This window comes from Ictalurus punctatus, chromosome 17, assembly GCF_001660625.3.
Source record: "Ictalurus punctatus breed USDA103 chromosome 17, Coco_2.0, whole genome shotgun sequence".
Classification (NCBI taxonomy): Eukaryota; Metazoa; Chordata; class Actinopteri; order Siluriformes; family Ictaluridae; genus Ictalurus; species Ictalurus punctatus.
Window position 1 is genome coordinate 19,879,572 of NC_030432.2, and position 22,163 is coordinate 19,901,734.

Sequence of the window (22,163 nt, forward strand, 5' to 3'; positions counted from 1 at the left end):
TCAGTGCCTTTCATACATTTTACACTCATGTATGATTTCTAGATTGTCATATTTTAAAAGCCCTTTAGATCAATTTAAACTGACATAAAAATGGATTAGTGGTGCTGTATATACACAATGGCCCAATCATTAGTGAGGCATAAGCAACAAAAAAAATAACCCATGGCAAATGATAAGTTGGAAATACCAAAAATGATTCATGACGAGTGATAAATAATTTAGAAGTTACAAAAATGACTCAATCCAAATGATAAATAAGTATGAATAAGAAAAATGACCAATGGGAAACAATAAATAAGTTTGAAGTAACATAAATAACCCATGGGAAACAATAAATAAGTTAATAGAATAACAGAAACAAAATGTGACAAGTGATAAATAAGTTGGAAGTAACAAAAAAAAAAAATAAAATGATACAATAAGTTGTAATAAATAAAAATGACCCATGGCAAACAGTAGACAAATCCTTAAATAATACGATAACACGGTAACCAGAGGAGTAGAGTAGAGTTTAGTGAGTAACCAGAGACAGCTCACTAAAATGATAAATGATTATCCAGTCATCCATCTCATGACTCGTTTACTTTTAATTCATATACTGTACATTTCATCCCCATTCTTTTTATCAAACATTTGTTACTACTTTAAAACTAACCTTCTGCGTGATCACCTGAATGTTACTTTCACTCCTCATAACAGAAAGCACTTTTTGTGTCTAACCCACATGACGTATAAGCATTCAGAGATCATCCTACTATAGCACAATGTATTACTCTTCACCATACAATTTTTTAATTGCTTTCGTTTCTGTTTGCATTAATAACTACTATAACTACTGTATGAGTTTTGTCAGACACTGTCTACTTCCTTCAGTTACATTAACAATGACTCAATACTCTAACTTTAGCTATGTGATGACTTGATCAGTTTATACAGATGTGCACCAAATGGACCAATCAGAGGCAGCTGGTGAGTGAGGGGAGGGGTAGGCCAGAGGTGGCCATGCTGTAACTCACCTACATTTAATCCTCCACCAGACTAATTTCTGGGTAAAGCCACAACACACGCGCATGTGTGTGTATCTGTACCGTCGCCCACTTCAGGACGTAGCCTGAACCTCGAATGCATCGGTAGGTCTTTCTTCTATCTATCTGCTACTTGTTAAGTGAAAAACATCAGCCTAAAAGCTTCCGCGCAAGTGTCACACTGATTGTAAATGTATGTGTGTGTGTGTGTGTGTGTGTGTGTGTGTGTGTGTGTGTGTGTGTGTGTGTGTGTGTGTGTGTGTGTGGAGAGCCTTAGTTTGCAGGCCTGGAGAGGATGTGTCATTGCTGAGAGGTTTTCCCCTTTTTACTTGTAGGCCTCTCTCTCTGTCTGTCTCTCTCTATTTATCTATCTCTTACTGTCTGGACCTAAACTTTTTTGCAGGTTTGATTTTCTGTAAAATGTTGTCAACCTACCAGTGACTTCTACTAAGAGCACACTGTGTAGACTTTGTTAGTCATTATAGGATGGGAAACATGCAGTATAGTCTACGTAGCAGTTATTATTACGAGCATCGTTATGTGTTTAGTGACAATTATATGTCAATATTCAGCAGTGGACTATTTGCTCATTTGTATAATAGCCATGTTATTATATATCGCAGGAAATTCACAACAGGTAAGTTGTCAACTAGTTTCTAATTAGCATTTTCAGTCATAGCTGTCATATGTAGCAAGTCTGTTTCTTAACAATTGTAGCGATTGTAATTTTTTTTCTATTGTTTCTGACATAACTAAACTTAGCATGCAGACTTGACTTAGCAAATGCTTGTGGAATTACTTGTTTTAGGAGACAGCAATGACACATTGGATGACATAAACATATCAAATTTTGTTCGAAAGGCAATACATACCGTTGGAAGGAAGATCTGACATCTGCATAATTCTAATTCTTCATGCTGTTTATCGTTGTTATTATTATTATTATTATTATTATTATTATTATTATTATTTCTTTTTTTTCTTTTTGAAACTTTAAAGCAGCACAGGATTTCACAAGCTAATGTCATTTCCTCTGGACAGTTCACGTGATTAGTAAAGAGAATTCACATATTTTCAGCAGTTGTGCATTTGTACATATTTTAAAAGCATGGTTGTTCAATAATGGCCTTATTAGCATTCACCATTTTCATAAAATCCAAGTCTGCATAATATATTTGTGCTAAATAAAGCATTACTTTTACCTCAACACGCTGTTTATAGCTTTTACAGTGGATTTTGAAAATGCATATCTATTTTAAATATGTATATGCCACTAGAGCAGATAAAATGTTTTTCTCTGTTCACTTCTGTGGACTAATGAATTCAATAAGTAGTGTGTGATTTAAAAAATGCATTAAAGAGTATTTCCTTAGCATGCTTAAGTTACAGGTAAGTACAAAACATGAATTCCGTAGGTTTCTAGAAAGAAAGAAAAAAAACATAAAAATGTCATTATTTCTCAGTTTTTCTACATAACCCGAATCCTGTTTTTATTTAATAGTGTTGTTTTTTTTTCCTCTGAAAACCCATTTCAAAATGACCTAAATATTTACCGCAACAGAGTTTAAGTCAGCAGTTACCTTTTCGTAACAATTAAAAAAATTGCATGACTATTTAAATTTCCCACGTAGTTCATTTATTTGAATGTGCCAAAGTTTCTAATGACCTAATAATTTTATTTATTGCATGCAAAGTATAAAAAGGATCAAGCAATTTGCAGAAAGCAGCCAGGACTCAGTGAAATCAGAAAAGTCACTATAATTAAAAAATGGGGAAAAAAAGCACCACCAAAAAGATACCATCAAAAATGGGGAAAAAAACTTCATATGTCATTAGTAATGTAATTTGATAATCAACTACCATTTTATTGTGATTTTTGTTAGCTGTATCATTTAAACAAGCATTTTTCTCAGTCTAATTAATAATGTAGTGTGAATATTTTGCTTTTTGCAGTTCGTTCATTATTTAGTGTGGGTAATTTTTGTTACTTGCACCTTAATTTGTTACTTCTGACTCTATCTAACAGATATGATTGGCCAGGGTGAGACCGCGACACTTTCAAAATAATAATAAAAGCAAAATAAAAAGGCTTTTACAGAAATAAGTCATAAGCTAAAAAATTTATAACCACAACACTACATTCATATTATCACCGCACCTGAAGTCATCGCGACACATTTTGTTGTAATGTTGTCTGACCATGTTTATTATATAAACTGTAGTTACCTGGGCTAGCGCAGGTTTCTAATCTTATGATGTCTATTAAGATGCGCAAACATGTTACTACCTACATAAAATAATGCATGGTTTGGTATCATTTGGTATGGGTTGAATTTGGTATGGAAAATAAGGTATAACTTCACCACACCTACTTTCCACCGAATCCATTATCATGATTAAGAACAAACAGAGGGGGAGTGATTATATCTCTTGCATATGCTCTTGCACACATATTTAGCAAATTCTTAAAGATATTGAACACACAAGAGTCAGTAGGCGTAGTGTATTGTAGATAGCAGACTGGAAATGCCACTTTGAGCACTGAATTTTTATTTTGGAAAATCAATTGGATATTTGTTGATGAGTGTTAATAATAAAGTATTGTTACTTTGTTAGAATTTCATTATTAAGCCAAGGGATCTACAGTATCTACATCGCCAAATGTCAAATGTTTTATTAACATTCTGTGCCATACACTCACCATACACTTTAATAGGGACACGTGTACACATGCTGTTATCCAATCAGCCTAACAAGTGGCAGCAGCACAATGCAAGAAATCATGCAGATACAGGTGAAGCGCTTCAGTTAAAATTTACATCAAACACCAGAATTAGGGGAAATGTTATCTCTGTGACTTTAACAATGGCATGGTTGTTGGTGCCAGATGGTTTGGTCAGAGTGTTTCAGAAACCGCTGATCTCCTGGGAATTTTACACACAACAGTCTTTAGAGTCTCTACAGAACGGTGTGAAAAACAAAAAACATTATGTGAATAGAGGGTCTGCAGGATGAAACACTTTGTTGATGAGAAAGATCAGAAGAGAATGATAAGCACTCTTTACAACCATGGTGAGCACAAAAGCATCTCAGAACACACAACACATAAAAACTTGAGGTGGATGATCTGCAAAAGCAGAAGACCAGGTCAAGTTCCATTCCTGTCAGCCAAGAACAAGAATCTGAAGCTATCATTGGCACAGACTCACCAAAACTAGACTATTGAAGACTGGAAAAATATCAGGTGATTTTTTTTTTTTTCATCTTTAACTGCCCAGTTTCTGTAAGCCTATGCCCACTGTAGCCTCATGTTCCTGTTCTTATCTGACAGGAGTGGGACCTGATGTGATCTTCTGCTGTTGTAGCCCAACCATCTCAGTGTTTGATATTTTGTGCATGCTGAGATACTTTTCTGCTCACCATGGTTGTAAAGAGAGATTTTTTTGAGTTACTATATACTTCTTGGCATTTGCTTCTGACCTCTCTTCTCAACAAGGTGTTTCCACCCACAGAATTGTCGCTCACTTAATGTTTTTTTTATTATTATTATTATTTGTTTGTTTTTCACACCGTTCCGTGTAAACTCTAGAGACTGTTAAATGTGAAATTCCCAGGAGATCAGCAGTTTCTGAAATACTCAAACCAGCCCATCTGGAACCAACAACCATACCATGATCAAAGTCTCAGTGTTCACACCTTTTCTTTATTCTGATGTTTGATGTGAACATTAACTGAAGATCTTGACCTGTATCAGCCTGATTTTTTGCATTGTGCTGCTGCCCCATAATTGGCTGATTAGATAACTGCATCAATGTGCGGGTGTGCAGGCAATCCTTTCTCTCAACTTTCTCCTTCATTGTGGCCATCTGGTGTAAATAAACTTTCCACTAACTCATGTGTTTGTATGCAAATTAAGCCACATAAAATGTCCATATGATCAGGTCCAACAACTCAGTCACCTGAACTGCATAGTGCATTTGTCTCTTCATTATGGTGTCCATGTTCTGGGTGTGACAGTGTGGTGACCCCTTAAAAAAATTGGGGTTCAGTAACAGTAATCCAACAGGTACTTCTCCTAAAAGAGTCATTCATGGGTTATTTTTGAGATCCTGTTTCAACAGGTTAGTGTTGGAGCCTCTACAAGGTTTGGTGTTAAAACTGTTTCAGGAACCCCCAACCTAAATGTCCCTTTCAATAATGTACAGGTGTGTCTAAAAGAAATTTGAATACTGTGGAATTATTATTTTTTTAGGTGGTGCGTTTACTTTAATATATAATTATCAAAAATAAATATTCATTGCTTATTTCCTGTTCCATCCCAGAACAGTGAACTTGACTTCAATTCTGAACTTTCCATTAGTAGAACATACAGCAATTAGGGGAAGTTTTTATTTATTTGTTTGTTTTAATATAATTCTGACATATCGCCATGTAATAAAAAATGATGTATTAGTTGCCTCATCACACTGTTACTACAGTAGATGTATATCTTAACCAACCTACTGTATCACCATTATTTGTTGATCAAACAAATCTTGGTGCTTTGTTTTATGAGAAACTGTGTACAGGCATTAGTCACAGTTTCACATTCTGAGGAGGTATGTGGCTTTGGTCCGAGCTTTAGAGTGAAATTTCAAAGATGATGCAAAGTGTGAGTGGTGTTCTCCGGCTGTGACATGGCTAGACATGTAGACAAACACCTCCTACAGTCTGTTTAATCTGATGACACGTCAGAATGGGTGGGAGTTTTGCTTATACAAAGGCAAGACTAACAAATTGTAACACTGTCATTTCTCCTCCTGGAGAACCTGTCTGTGTAGAACTGCAGAACTGTGTCTAGGTGTAGCTAAGCCTTTACCTATCCATAAACAATCACCCTCCCCCAATTCCCAATTTTGTATTACCAGACAAAATATTCTATCAGACAAAATATGAGTTAGTGCTATGAAACATTCAGTAAAACATTAAGATCCAGTAACGTTAGAGCCTTTAATATAAATCATATGTAATTTGAGAGAAGGGTGTTAAAATTTAGCTAAGAAGCCTTAATTATCCAAAGAACCTCTGAAGAACCCCTGAAGAGCTTAAATGTGTAATTTGAGAGAATGACATACTAGACACAGTATGAGTCATTGTTATAAAACATTGTAAGTTAAAGTTTTTCTTCTCTAAAAATAAATTAATAAACGAATAGAACTCAACATCAATGGCATCACCAGGGATGCTTCTGTCGCCAAAAACTCTACAGACAGACAGACGGACACATGGACAACCTGAAAACACAATGCTTGCACCACAACAAATAAATAAATAAACTAGCTTTGAATTGTACTGTATTTCTTGCTGTACCAACTTGTACAAGCTCCTCACTAACTTGTTTTTAGCTTGATTGTATTCTTGCTCAAACCTGACCTATTTGAACTAGCATGAATATATCATTATGATGAACTACAAAGCATTTCTGTAAGTCGCTCAGGACAAGAGTGTCAGTGCTGAAAACATAAACATAGATGTCTCCTAACTCCTCTTGCTTTTTTATTTCTTTTTCGTTAGGTTGAATGGAGATTACCCAGTACACCATCCACTGTAATCACGTTCCCCAGAATTCCTCTTACATTCTCAAGAATTTCACTTCCCTTTCTGTGCTGAGATGATCCGAATCCACAACCCCCACCCTCTGCCGTTTTTGCATCAGACTGAAATGTTTCTGAGGGAAGGTACACTGTGTGACACTGTTCTCACTGTGGAGGGTTACACTTTCAAAGCACATGCACTGGTACTATCCTGGGCCAGCAAGACCCTTGAACGCCAGCTAATCAACCAGAATCCAGCTAAAGGCTACTGCTGCACTGTTGATGGTGTTTCCCCACAAACTGTTAAGCAAATCCTTGACTATGTGTACAGTGCTTGCGTAGAAGTATCAATAGGGGACCTTCCAGATTTGCTCAGGGGAGCTCAGCATCTGGAGATGCAGTCACTTTTGGAGCAGTGTGAGTTGCAAATGGGGATCCAGGACAGGGTTAAAAGTAGAGAAGAAGAGAGTTCCACCCCCAAAATTAACGGAGGAGAATGTGATTCAAGAAAAAAAATCCCCTCTTCTAATGAAGTGTCTCTCAGTTCTTCTTTAGAATCTCCTTCTCTGACACATTTTGACCATGAAAGGTCACATCATGTCACGAGCCTGTCACCCCCACCACAGAAACCCCCCTTGTCCATAACCGTAGCATCTCCTACAGCCTCTAGGGAGCCCATTTCTTCCACCCCCTCACTGGCCCAGACCTCTTCACTCCACTGGCCACCAGTAAACCCATCACGCCATATGGTCCTTACATATACTGACTTCATGGCATTCCAGCACATGGTGGCATGTTCATACCCCACACCAATGTACCCCTTCTTACAACACTCTCTCCAGCTCCAGATGCCCTCATCTCTAGTGGGATACACAGGGCTGCTTCATCCTCATCAACATCTTCTTCGTCCTAGGCCTTTGGCTCTTGATAGACCACTTGTCCCAGAGGTCAAACAGAAGACTGACCTCATCAGTGCAGTGCTGCCAGGAGCCGCGTCACAGGAGAGAGAAAGGTACGATCACAGTGAGTAAGAAATGTGACTATGTAGCTCCCATTTAAATATGTGACTGTGTAAAATGTAATCTTCAAGTAAAAAAACAAAAACAAAACACATATACAGGAATTTACCAGTAACAATTGGTAGCATTTTCTGTGACACATGACGCCTGTATTAACAAGTAATTATAAATGTGATTATACCTCTTTATAAGTTGGTATTGATTTATTGTAAGCATTTTTATAAATGCTAATATTTCCTTATGAATCCGTAATAATATAATTGATATGATATGTAATTCCTCGATATCTTCAAACCATGCATTAATAAAAGTTATCAGTTATAATTTCAAGTGCTATACTGCATATATATATATGTAAATTAAATATGTAAAAAAATTTTTTTTTTTTACTTGTGGGTGAGTCCTAACCACAACTTATGTTACTGTATGAATATGTATTTACTGACACTGTCTTTCCAACAGACACATTTTCCTTAGCCTCCCCTCCACCTACACACAGTTAATCACAAATGCCATCATACATATAGACCGCCCATCTTTTATACATTATAGCAATGAAATACTACTTGGATCATAAAAATTTATTTGATTACTTGACACTAAACATCTGCAGAATGTACACAGAACAGATGCTAATCAGCACTCCTACATGCTACTTGCTCAAACCTCACACAGACACTGTACATCAGTGTGTGAACCCTTGCACTGTACTGCCCACTCAGTTCTTTTGTGTGAAGTGTTATGGAGCAAAAAGTGTTATTACTATCGGGATGGAGAAACTGAGGGGAGATCCCTTCATTCCCCCTGATTACCCAAATGGCACATATGAAAGTCTCTTTTCATCTCCATCACAGCACTATGCACTGTTTCAGTCTCATTTTTAGCCACTATTTGTTTCTTACATGCATATGTTCATGAAGTGGTTTTCTGACAACACTTCTTTCATATCAATTCCTGATCATACTGAATAAACAAGCAATAGCTGAAACAAATGAACCGCAATGCTAGTGACGGCATATTGTGAAATGAGATAGTAGGTCTTGCTTAAAATATCTATAAATAGCTTGGCAATGAAGCTATTAGTGTTGAGCAATATATTATCACATGGTCTCACTGATGGCATAATAAGAATGATGTGGGCAATAAAAATTGTGATTTATATTTTTTTAAGTCTGTAAAGCCCTACTGCATTGATCCTATTTTTGTTCATACAAACAAAAATAATAATAATAATAATTGTGCTCAGACTTTCTACTTCTAATTTCTAATCCAAAGGCATTTTTTGGGGCGGGAATTATGATTTTTGCATGACATTTGCATCCATTACACCCACGACTATATTTAACATGTGGCTTCTGAATCACTGTTAATAACATGTAATGGATGTGTTAGCAAAGTTGGCTGAAAAATATCAGGCAAAATGGCTGCAAAATCTAGGGAGCATTTCACTCTGTGTAATCACCTGACACGACTGATTGGCCACATGAATCTACAATCTGGGCTAGAAAGAAATGAGCCCAAGACTTGCTTTCTCATATCATTCTGTGTATTTCTTTTGAGCAATGGAGTTGCTGTTGCACTTGGTTCCACAAAAATCCAAAATAATCTGCCTTAAGACATTTGTTAACAGAAAAAAAGTCATCCCATAACAAAATGTGGATTCCCATAACAAAATCTTTTTTGTTAAAAACAGTCTATGTATTACTGCCACCCCTGCATAATGCTATTCACAGTTAATTTTGTTATGTTATCTGATATCGTTTATCTTATCTGTCATTACTTTCTGAGAGCTGCATTTTTTGCTTGTTAGATAATTTGCCCACCTATTGAGGCTAAAATTAGTCAGGTAAAATATTTATTGCGGGTGGAATTTTCCCCCCCTCATTCTGTAGATTTTAATCTGTATCCACCTTCACCTAGGAAGATTAAATCTTCTTACCACAAATTCCATGGCGGAAAATGAGTCATCGATGTTAAACGATAATTAAAGTAATTAATTTGAAAGTTAGTGAACTCTGACTAGGAAAAAAATACAATTAAAAAATATGAGATATTTGTGGTGGTCTGGGAAAAACTCATAATTTATTTATTTTTATTTGTGATTGAATTTGGCAACAGCCAAAATTTCATTGACCCTAATTCATAATTCTATTACTCAATCAACATTGAAAATGTTTTTATTTAGTCTTTTTAATGTTTTAGGCTATTTTCTTGCGATGGTCGTGTGTGGTAAGACAGGTAATAAACACCTTGGGGTGCTTAAAGGGTCGAAAACCTTGCAAGCTACGTGTGATTTCCTGACATAGTGAATCTCATGTTAATCAAGTTGGATAGCTTGATGTCATAGCAATATTGATTTAGGCTCTGCTAATGAGATACACAGATCTGATGCAAATGTTGCAAAATCATGCAATGCAATACTTTTTCAGTTATAAAATTGCAAATTAATATTCAAACTGACAGGTTTGGTCCTAAAGCTTAAGTACATCTTATTCATTTCTGTTTGGAAGGGACTTTGTTATTGTTCTCACACTGGTCACAAGTAGCTGTGGTCAGTCCAATTGAAATATTATTATAAATAGTAATACAACACATTTCTACATATTTAGTCACTTCTATTCAGTGGCCTGTTTTGTCATTGTAGGGGAGTTTTATAGATTAATAAACAAAAAAAAAATCCCTCTCTAATTTTAGTGGTATTCTTATATTCTTCTTATTATTATTATTATAAGAATATAATTATTATTATACATCTAAGACGTATAATTATTATATGTCTATCTGTTGGCCAAACGCGTACCTAGATACTTTTTGTGGGCCGAAAAATTCAAAGATGGAAGCGGTCTTGCTGCATTTAAATCTATATTTTTTTTCACTCTTTACACAGGAAGACAAAAGTGCAGTCAGATAAGGAGAGCCATTGTAGACACTGCAGTAAGCCAATGGTAGAAAACTCCTGGAGACAGAGCAGCAGGTCAGCATCCACAGGTAAATGTTACATGTGTGTGCTTTGATTTCACACATGGATTCCCAAGCAAATAGATAACATCTTATAAACACATATTGTAGATGAATATTGTTTGCAAACTTAATGTACACTGAGGTGAGTAGAGCTAAATACTGCACATTTATTAATTTGGGTTTTATCCAAAGAGACTTAGAAATGATGTTTAATACAACAAAAGCACAGAGGTGTTAAAGGAGTTGACAGTGAAGCCAGTGCTGCAAGAGTTTCATTACCTGATCAGAAACAAGTGTACGATAGTTGTATGAAGAATATTGAAAGTTGAAACTGAACATGATAGTTGCAGTATATGCTCATAATCTGGCATGCTGCAGACACTAGACGCAAAGCATTCAGTAGTTACGGAGTATGATTTTATATAGGTAGTATCATTTGGTGTACTATTTATAACAGTACTCAATTCTCTATATTATTCTGCATTATACCACAACACCTGTGAATTCTATATTGTGTTAGGTCAGAAAGATATGATGATGATTATTATTATTATTTTTTATAACAGCAGCTTGGACGGTAGTGCAGCTACAAATCACAAGTTTATTTAAATGCATGTGTTCTAATACATTCTCGTTTCTATTGTATCAACTGACAAAGAGTCTTACATTGCAGATAATTGCATAATCCAAGACTAAAAATGAACAAAAAAGAAAAACACAATTAAAGTTATTGAACATTAATATAATTATTGTTCTAACATTATTAATGTTATTTAACAAAGAAAAAAAACATACATTAAGTTATATGGATATTTTTTCTTTAAGGCGTTTAATGTTTAACATTTATGGATAGAGTCTCCATTATCAGTGCTTTCTAGCACTAGGTCTTCAGACTAGCTGGTTTTTTTTTTTTCGTTTGGTTTTTTTTTTTTTGGCTTTCTGACATCAAGAGAGAAAAAAAGAAGCTGGTGAAGGAATGCCTGTTTATCGCTGCTATTACATAAGTGATAACTTGTTGCATGGATGTTCCACAATATTAAATATAACTGTGATGGGATATGAAGTATGGCATGTTCATGAATACAAAAAAAAAATGCAATTGTTGGCAAATATGGATATAAGAGGAATTAAATACTTGAGGATGTGCTATTATAGAAAAAGAATGAGAAAGAATCAAGTTGGAGCTACACTTCACGCATCACACCACCCTTTCGCTAATTATTTTCTAATAGCAGTATGCCCCAAGTATTCCTTACTTACTTTGGTAAGTAATCTAAGATAACAGGCAGACTAATAGATGAACAGACAGACAGAGAGACAGACAGACAGACAGACAAATAGATAGATAGATAGATAGATAGATAGATAGATAGATAGATAGATAGATAGATAGATAGATAGATAGATAAAATGTTGTGGCTCTCTCTTGTGGTACATTGGTGAACTACTGCGGTTGTCTGACTGTAGACACCATACAGTACTTTCCACATGCATTGCACACAACATGGAAACATCACAGACGTCACCTTTTACCCTCATTTCACCCTCAACTCTATGTGTGCATGATGGATAGATTGAAATGTATATAAACTTTAATTTTTGCAACAAACAAGTGCAATTGTACTTTCATACTTGGGGAACTTTAATGTTTTTGTTTTCATCGCTTCCTTTCTTTCTTTTTTTCTTTTTCTGTGCAGCATCCTGTGTGTGTGTGTGTGTGTGTGTGTGTGTGTGTGTGTGTGTGTGTGTGTGTGTGTGTGTGTGTGTGCGCGTGCACGCGTGTGTGTGTGTGTGTGTGTATGTGTGTGTGTGTGTGTACAAGAAAAAGAGAGGGAGAGTTTAAAAATAGGTGATAACTCGACAAAAAGTTTTATGTCATTCTTGCCATAGAGTACAAATTTACGCCAGCATACATCCATATGTGCTTAGTTCTCAGAAACTGTCTTGGTATCTAAACAAAGACAAAAGTGTTAACCACATTTTTTCTTCATTTGAGAGAGGATGTGGTGTGTGTGTGTGTGTGTGTGTGTGTGTGTGTGTGTGTGTGTGTGTGTGTGTGTGTGTGTGTGTGTGTGCGTGGACACATGGAGCAGTACAGAAGTTTGCACACTGAAAGCTGACACAGGATGTACTTATCTAAAAATGGGCCCCTTAGCACAGCATGGCAGCTTTGGAATGTCACTTCCTAGTTTTGATCACATTTCACATTTAAACACTAAACTAAATGTTGTACAGTGTAACAAAAAGTGACCTATAAATGGTCATTATAATGCTATAATGCTAACCTGTGGAAAAAAATTAGTCTATAATAATGTGAACTAAAAATTAGTTTGGACTCATGTACATACTCAAGTGTATCTTCACCATTTGAAGTCTGACTTTTAAACAATTCTTGTACAGTATGTAAGCTGTAACCTGCAACAAAATCCGAGGGATTCATACAAATTCATACTTTTTACAGTACCTACATATATACTGTATATTTTGTTCAGCTATTCAAATGATTTATTTGTAGTTAATATGCAGATACTAAGAATGTAACCGAATATCAATACATCATTCAGGCTGACAGATAAAGTGTTGTAAACTGATAGAAATACGAATAGAATTTTTTCCCCCCACAGGGCATCTGGTTGAAAACACAGTTGTGCACCAGACATGTGACAAAAAGCTTATGTGAGCTGGGGGTTTTTGCAGGCAAGCGGTCATTTATGAACCTCTTGGGTGTGAGGGAATGGTCAGATATGAAGCTTGCATGACGAAGAAAGTTGTGTTGGTATAGCATTAGCAGTTCGGTTTAAAATAAATACATGAATAAATAAAATCAATAAATAAAATAACCCTTCAGTTTTAGGCCACACCCACTTAAGGTTTAAATCCAAATACAGATATAGATATTTGGAGTACTAAACAGTTACAGATACAGATAGTGTTTCACCCCAGTAGATATTATCACAATAAAAGAAGTAATCAATCCGTAACAGTGTAAACATCCTCAGTAGTTACATTATAGCTGGATGTATATTATATTTGCAACTACACAAAAATTTGAGACATTTAATATAAAGCGGGATCAAAAAGTTACCATGAAAAAGATTGTGTTGATACTGATATTTGGTTATGCATATTTGACATGCTGTTTTTAGTAAACTGTTCAAAACTATGCAAGCATGCAAGAACTAATAGAGAGGTGAGGGTCAACTTGAAAAAAAATTTGTGAAATAGATAAATAGAAAGTCTGATACACAGATAGCCAAATATAGAGACAGACAGACAGACAGACAGACAGACATATAGATAGATAGATAGATAGATAGATAGATAGATAGATAGATAGATAGACAGATAGATAGATAGATAGATAGACTGATATACAGATAGCCAAATATACAGACAGACAGACAGACAGACCGATAGATAGATAGATAGATAGATAGATAGATAGATAGATAGATAGATAGATAGATAGATAGATAGATAGATAGATAGACCTAACATGTATCGTGTAAAGAAATAGGTTAGTTGGGAGTGGAAATTGGTGACAGTTGTGTCTGTTAGTGGATGACCACAATGACCTGCTTATCTTTTTCCACTTACAGTATATGCCGAAACAAGTCAAATGCATTTCGAATATATAGTATTTTAATGATCTGAAATTAGAGAGGAGAATAGTATAATGTATATACAGTGCTCAGTACACTGTTCTGCTATGAGCTGTGCACAGATACTTAAATACGGTTAATTTCTTTCACACCATTTTGTCACTTGATGAAGATGTTATTTCATTTCAAAATCTATCATCAGCTGCAGTTGTAGCCTGAGACATACACACACACGCATGCATACACCCACACGCACATGCATGCACACGCACACATACACACACCTTTTTGTTTCATATGCGGCCAGCTCACAGGAATGATGTTATATCCACATCAAAGCACTGAGACATCTTGTTGCGCTCGGAAACATTAATATGCTTGTGTTAGTAGGGGAAGTGACCAGTACATGAGTAAACACCTACCTCAGTTTGGGTGTGTTTGACTTTTGGAGATTGTGCTAGCCATGAGAGGCTGATAAAATAAAGTCGTAAATAGTTATAATGATACATTTCGATTATATAGCAAGAGACTTTCTGTAGTATTTTAGGGTGCATTTTAATTTTGCTTAATAAGGAGTGTGTACACAGATTACAATGTTTAATTTACTGTTGGGTGCATAGTTTATTATAGAGCCACTGGGATATATTATTTATTTATTTATTTATTTATTTTATTTTTTTCAAGGTGTGGTCACAAATTAATTACTCAGTTAATATGAGTGAGAATTGAATAGGAAAATTATGGCCACAGGAACCTCAGCATGGAGATGAATGATTACACGTACACTTATTATTATTATTGCACATTACTTTGAATTTGGAATGACGTATAAAGACATACTAAAGTCACTGGCATGGATATACCATTAGCCCATGTCACCTTAAACAAATTCTTAAAGTTTTAAAATATATATATTTTTCAACTGTTGCCTCCAAATAATAAACTGGAGGGCCACCCTTTCATGCATGAATTATGTCAATCTGACTCATTTTCCTCCAAAATTGTTTTCATTATTCTTTGATGATGATAAAAAAAAAAACTACTGTGAAATGTACCATTATTATTTTTTACATGGATTAAAAAAGCTATTTATGTGTCCATTCAGGAGGACAACATGCATTTGTGTGTACAATAAATGGACTAATGATTAATGATTCCATTACTAATCATTAGTCCATTTATTGTACACACAAATGCAAATGTTCTATTTTCTATGAAAATTGCCAACACACCTATGGCTCTAGACACTGCATGCAGAAGTGTTTAGTTTTTCGTGTGCATGCAGCACCTTTTTGCATTTTTGGCTTTAATGAGCTGGGTCCAGTGTTTCCCAGGGCTACACCTGACCTCAGGAGGTGCCATGGTGCCATTCAGAGAAGATGAGATAGCACTACGACTTCCTCTTGTGCATGTCTCAGCAGAACCTGCTTTAACTAATACACATGCCACAGGTGTTTGAAAATGCTGAAGATCTTTATTTTCCAATCCTGAATTTTGATATAGGTTCCAGGCATTTTCAGTGGTCACATCCTAAAAATGAAAAGCACTCAGATATACCACCATTTGGTCTTGCACCTATAGAGATACAGTACTTTGAGACACACTGGTCCATGAGATCCACTCCTCTCATATGTTTATTGTACAGCCTTACTGAAAATGTCCTTGGGATGTTCATAATTTTTTTTTACTTTCTGGCTCCATCTTTGAGCTAAATCCTGCAGACACTGTCCATCACAGGATGAAGCAATGTGAGCTGTCTAACCATCATGTGACAATGTTTTCACCATTGGTTATAACAGATTATGTACCTTTTCCCTGTTCTTTGAGTTGATTTTTATACTTTAGGTTCAGCTCTGCTACCATGAGCCTGTTAATTTGGCATGTCCCTGTGCCATTGATGCCCTGTCATTGCAGTGTCTGAAGGAGTGGAATGGAACAAAAGAAATTGCTAAAGAATATCTTGTGATTGATTTTTCTTATTTTTTCTTTCTTTCTGGATGTCATCACAAAGGTGTCAACTACATCTGCACACATTCCTAGTGCACTGACCTGACTATGCCCAGCTGCACCCTGGTACACCTCAGATCTATACATCTATCCTGAGGTTCCTGCTCTCATTCAGGCTGTCAAACCCCAGGGTTGGGGAGGCTTATTGGCAGAAGAAATATAAATAAAGAATAAACATTTTCACCTAAATATACATTTATATTGTAACCTGGGTGTTAAGTTGCAATATTACTAGGATACATGATGCCCAGTTTGGTGGATACATTGGCTAAGCGTAATTTGCTGCTTATTTAAAAAAAAAAAAAAAAAAAAAACTTATATGGTTCCATATGTGACTTTTTGTGAGCATGTTATATTTACATTCAAGGGACTTTTCCGGTAGAATGACTGAGCATAAATCGCTTGAGTAACTAGTGATTCAGAATTTGAATTTCCTTTGTTGCATTTACAATTACTTGCCAGTAGGTGGCGATCTATGGTGTTTTGAGTGAAGTTCACTAAAGAGGCTAGCATGCAACTTTGACTACGCAAAATCAAGTCTTTTAAATCTCTGTCCACTGTAGTGACCACCAAAGGATGAAGTATAACATTCCCACAATATATTAAGTTGTGGACCCAAGTTACACAATGCATCACCACAATTTTCATATCTCATGGCCACAACATAAAAAATGTATGGCCAGATACTTATTTTGTTGCCTCAGAATATTACCTTGTGGCCTTGTGAATATATTCATTCATGTTTACAACCACGATTGTATGTCTTCACTGATCACCCTCTCTCTCCCTTATTCCTAGGATTAGAGGAGCTTCTTCATGAGTGTAAGTTCTGTCAGAGGGATATGAGAGAGAAGCGTTCACTGCGCTCACTAAGAAGGGGCCATGGAGGAGAGAAGCCCTACCAGTGCAAACACTGCAACAAGAGATTCAGCCTGAAACACCAGCTAGATACACATCTCAGGGTTCATACAGGTACAGCACATGGGCACATTACTTCATCATTCTAGTTATGTCTCTGGAATTTGTTTATACCACTACTCTCAAAGTCTCCCAAACTGTTCAGTTGAACTGTTTCATTTTCTCATGCTCATGTCCCAAGTGGTAAAATCCCATCAAAGGGAGATGGCATGATGTTTAAGTCCCGATGCAGCTACTCATAGGCCGGAGAAAAGGATTTAATTGGAATCGCTCTATCCTAAGACATTTATACCAACATTAGAAGTTTGCCAGGACTGGTATAGCTGGGGGTCTGAGATATTATAATAATAATTATTAGTAGTAGTAGTAGTAGTAGTAGTAGTAGTAGTAGTAGTATTACTATTATTATTATTATTATTATTATATTCTTCATTATATTCTTCATCATCATTATCATTATTATTACTATTATTATTAGTAGTAGTAGTATTATTATTAGTAGTAGTAGTAGTATTATTATTAATGTATTTTTTATTTAATTACACCTGTGAAAATCACAACTCACCATTATCATTGCAGTTCATAGCCTATTTGACTTGTAATTGATTGTAAGGGTTTAATCAAAATCTGAATAACTCTGAATAAAAACAAGTAGCCTACACATGCTATCTTTTATAGGCGGAAATTTCAGGAACAAAAAAACCACTATGGCTCTACTAAATAGACAAAATATTATTGTACAGATTGAAATAACGTTCCTGAAATAAATCTGTGCTGAAGGGTTCTGTGAAATGTAATCCATGTCTACAAACATTTTGGGAATCCCTGCACTAGATCTGTATAGGGAAGAGAGCAATTAGTGTGACCAGATGCTCTGTGAATTAGTGACTTCAAGCTTATTGAAGCAAGCATTTGTTTGACCTCCATTAGTGGGCAGAAATTGTCACTGAAAAAAGTTTATAATTTAAGTTATCTCTAATAATAATAATAATAATAATAATAATAATAGTAATAATAATAATAATAATAATAATAATAATAATAATAATAATAATAATAAAGAAGAAGAAGAAGATTAGACATATACTCAAGAAAAAAGAAATGTCATTTTTCAACATAATTTTGTAAAATCCAAATAAGCATTACAGAACTTTATTGGAAAGGGTTTAAACAATTTTTTTCAAGCTTAAACAATTATTGCATATTCATAAACAATTATTGCACATGCACCTGTGGAGCAGTCCTTAAGACACTAACAGTTTACAGGCGGTAGGCAGATAAGGTCACAGTTTTAACTCAGGACACTAGAAAGAGAAAGAGTAGAAAGAGAACTTTCTGACTCTGAAAAACATCAGAAGAAAGATGCCTAGAGTGCCTGCTCACCTCAACATGCCATAGACCTGCTGCAGGGAGGAATGAGTACTGCAGATGTGGTCACAGCAATAAACTGCAATGTCTGTAATTTAAGACACCCAAGACAGTGCTACAGGGAGACAGGAAGGACAGCTGATTTTCCTTGCAGTGGAAAACTATGTGTAACCATTTGTGCACTATGACTTGCTGGAAGAGTGGGGTAACATCTCACAGCAAGAACTAATAAATCTGGTGTAGTCAATGAGGATGAGATGCACTGTAGTACTTAAAGTACTTATATATTTAAAATTATGTTTAATGCTGTGGAATGTCCATGGTGCAAGTTCGTTCCTGTTGTCACTTACATTATAAAGCTATAAACAGTCATTTACACCAACTTCTGTCTATTGAAGTTAATAAGTTGCAGTCATTTCTCTCTCCTTCATTCACTCTTTGTCCAGGTGAGAAGCCATTTGAATGTCGGCTGTGTGGTCAGCGGTCACGTGACTACTCTGCTATGATTAAGCACCTTCGTACTCATGGGGGTGCCACACCATATCAGTGCACATTGTGTTTAGAGTTCTGCAGTAGCCTGGTCACCATGCAGAAACACCTGAAGAGTCATCCAAGTCAAGAATTTCCCCCTAACTGGAGCCTGAGCAGCACCTACCTTTACACCTGCCATGCATAAGAGCTGGAACATTCTGACCAGCCAAACTCTCTCTGTGTCCAGGATCAAAGATAAAGAAATAAAAAAGCCATATTATATTATATTATATTATATTATATTATATTATATTATATTATATTATATTATATTATATCATAGTATAGTATAGTATAGTATATATAGTATAGTATAGTATAGTGTGGGCATAAGAGCCATATGGCATAAGACTAACAAAGGAGTTATTTTCTAGTACCTATTAAACTCCTATAGAAAAACATAAGAAAATTTTTCACAGTAGCAACTTGCAGGATTTTTTGAGAAAACAGCATAATGTACATAGCATGCTATGTTAAATGAGATCAGTGTTCTCAGTTTATGGGTACATAAACCGAATGGTGTTCTTAAACAAAAGTATTTACTGAAGTACAGTCTACTTACCACAATATCGTGATCAATTCAAATATAAGATTAAATATTAAGTTAGGACATTGTATATAGAGAAAGAAAGAAAGAAGGAATCTGCTGAAGTCATTAATTACAGTCTCACGCAAAGTTTCTTAAGAAATGGGACAATGGGGATAAGAGTCCTTCATCAGCTGCAGCTGTGCAGACAAAGCACTTTTGAAAGCTATACGAACCAACTGAATTGAATATTTACAGTATATATTAAATGTATTTTGTGAATTTTGCTGCTTTAAAACTTCTTCATATGCAATTTATATGCAGTAGCTCAAAACCATCAGGTTAGTCTATTTGTCTTCATGAGACAAGCTATTTCTTTTATTATTTTATATTTCACAGCAGTGGCAGGATGAGTTTTCCCTGTCCCACTGTTGCTTTTCCTTAGCACTCAGGTCATGCATGTGATATATTCATGGCTTTTACAATTAATGAATTAAAGCATTATAGTTACTACCAGAATATGTATTTGTGTTAAATTTGGTTCCCCATCATGTTAATCTTTCTTCTGATTGGTAAACTGTTGCAAACTTGTAGTCATTGTTATTGACAATACAAGTCTGATTTATATTTGTTCCAAGGATCTCGTGTGTGTAAAGTTGAATTCAAATATAAAACAAAGGAAGGAGAATCGACCCCATTCTAGTGCTAAGAAGCGTAACTGCTTTTCTGCCTGCTGCGTAAATCAGGTATATACATGTATTACACACATTAGCAACTACTTCAGTTGTTATTCATAAACATTTCTTCACTGTCATATTCTGAATATCTCATTTGTTCATGTCTATTAATAATGTAATTAAAAAAAAAGTTATTATAAAATTTTACCAGCTTTTTTAACTGCCCATCACTATGGCCAGAGTAGTTGGAAGAAATAGCAGATTATTGGCCACATGCATTGTCTTCGTTGGGTACCAGAGTTATAATGTCATGCTGTGGCTGAAACCAGCATTTCTGCCATAGATGTTGATGCTGCAGTATCTTTATTAATGAACGTATCAAACTATCAGTTCTTGAAGATGTGACTGCACCCAGTCCAGCTCTGTGTTCAGTGCGGGCTCTCAAGCTATATTAGGAAGTGATGACTAGCTGGAGGGTCACTGATTATGTGCTTTGGGGAGCACAATAAAGAAGCTCCTCAGTCAGAGTTGTGCACTTTTGTGCTGTATGAAAAAAATGCAATTTAGATTTAGATTTATCATTATCCATATTAAAAATTTAAATAAACATTGCACAATTCTGGCAATTATGAGGTTGTTTGCATCTGGAGGCAGAAAATCAATAGAACTGGGAGCTGCTTATACATCTTGACTATATGCAGCCACAGTTAAAGCGTGATGCCATTATGTGCCAGTGAATGTTGAAAAAAAAAAAATTCATATTTTTAGTTTTTAGTCCCTAGGCCTGACCTAAGACTTGAGGCCAGATGTCATACATCTGGTTATATTCATTCACAAATGTCTTTTTTCCACACCTCACTGTCCTCATAGTTTGTTTTTCTTGCTTGCCCCACAAACTTGAAAGCTAATTGTTTTAAAACAATAGATGTCATTCTGATTTTCTGAAAAGTTGAACTTACCCCAATTTTGGAAGCATTGTTTATTGTTATAAGTATGTTAGTTTGGTTAATTGACATGCCTGCTTTTTTTTTTCTTTTTCTTCATATGTGTTGTATTGCTGAGATCTTAAATCCATTTATAGAAGCAATTTTATGTCAATTTCATACAGTACTATGGAAACATTTTTAGGTTAATGTAAAGAAAGTCTGCAAAGCAAAAATGTCTTCAAAAATAAGGGAATTAAACATTTTCTACTTTAAAAAACATTACACTAAACAAAAAAAAGCTATATTTGGTGTGATAATCCTTCATTTTTAAAATAAAATCACTGTTTCAGGTACATTTCGTGTAGTTTTATAAAGAAATTGGCTGGCAATCAATTTTGAGAACCTGCCACAGTTGTTCTGTTGCTGTTTTGTCTGTTTGCTTTTTCAGGCAATTCCTGACATCCAGAATCTATTTTCTATTACATAGTAAGTTACTTTATTTACTGATATACAAAAATGTAAGTTTGGCTGGAAAGCTAATGTTTGGAAATGTAAAATGTTTTTTTTTTTTTTTTTTTTTTACCCAATAAAGCAGAAGTCATAAAATGAACCTCTAAGACAAAAAAATAGAATAAGGATTTTGCATAGTGCTGTATTTCACAATGTTTTTCATATACACATGAAATTAATACTCTGAGGTCAAATATCTGTACCTATCATTGTTATGTTTATTAGAAACTGCCCTGACATAACTATGGGAATAACAGTTGCTACTGTTCTAGTGGCAACAAGTCTAAAAACACTAACAACACACATTATGGATTGTTAGAGCAATTAGACTGCTCTCTGGATAATATATCCAAAACACTGAGGACAAGTAAATGGACTTTAATGTGTATTATTTTCTGTTGATCACATATCTGTTGATTCTGGTTGTAGTTTGAAAAATATACAAGATAATACCATGACCTGGTTTTAAAAATATATGTTTTTGCTTGTCTCAACAGCCTTGCAATGTTGCTTGAATAAG

General features: G+C 35.2%; 1 protein-coding gene across 2 annotated transcripts; it reads left to right on the forward strand.

The window, feature by feature from the left end:
• Positions 1–997: 997 nt before the first annotated feature.
• zbtb32 (zinc finger and BTB domain containing 32) lies at positions 998–20,049 on the forward strand. Of its 2 annotated transcripts, none has more exons than XM_017491320.3 (5): positions 998–1,130; positions 6,579–7,610; positions 10,505–10,605; positions 16,986–17,159; positions 18,920–20,049. In XM_017491320.3, exons 2-5 carry the CDS (start codon positions 6,676–6,678, stop codon positions 19,147–19,149), a joined length of 1,440 nt encoding a protein of 479 aa, XP_017346809.1. In that variant the 5' UTR covers positions 998–1,130; positions 6,579–6,675; the 3' UTR covers positions 19,150–20,049. The 2 variants fall into 2 exon arrangements, with proteins under 2 accessions (XP_017346809.1, XP_017346810.1); XM_017491321.2 differs by lacking the exon at positions 998–1,130 and adding an exon at positions 1,266–1,662.
• Positions 20,050–22,163: the final 2,114 nt, after the last annotated feature.

Coding starts and splice junctions, on each gene's coding strand:
- zbtb32 (XM_017491320.3), top strand. CDS start 6,676: ATGATCCGAATCCACAACCCCCACCCTCTGCCGTTTTTGCATCAGACT. Junction 10,606..16,985: donor CAGCAGGTCAGCATCCACAG/GTAAATGTTACA, acceptor CCTTATTCCTAG/GATTAGAGGAGCTTCTTCAT. Junction 17,160..18,919: donor ACATCTCAGGGTTCATACAG/GTACAGCACATG, acceptor CTCTTTGTCCAG/GTGAGAAGCCATTTGAATGT.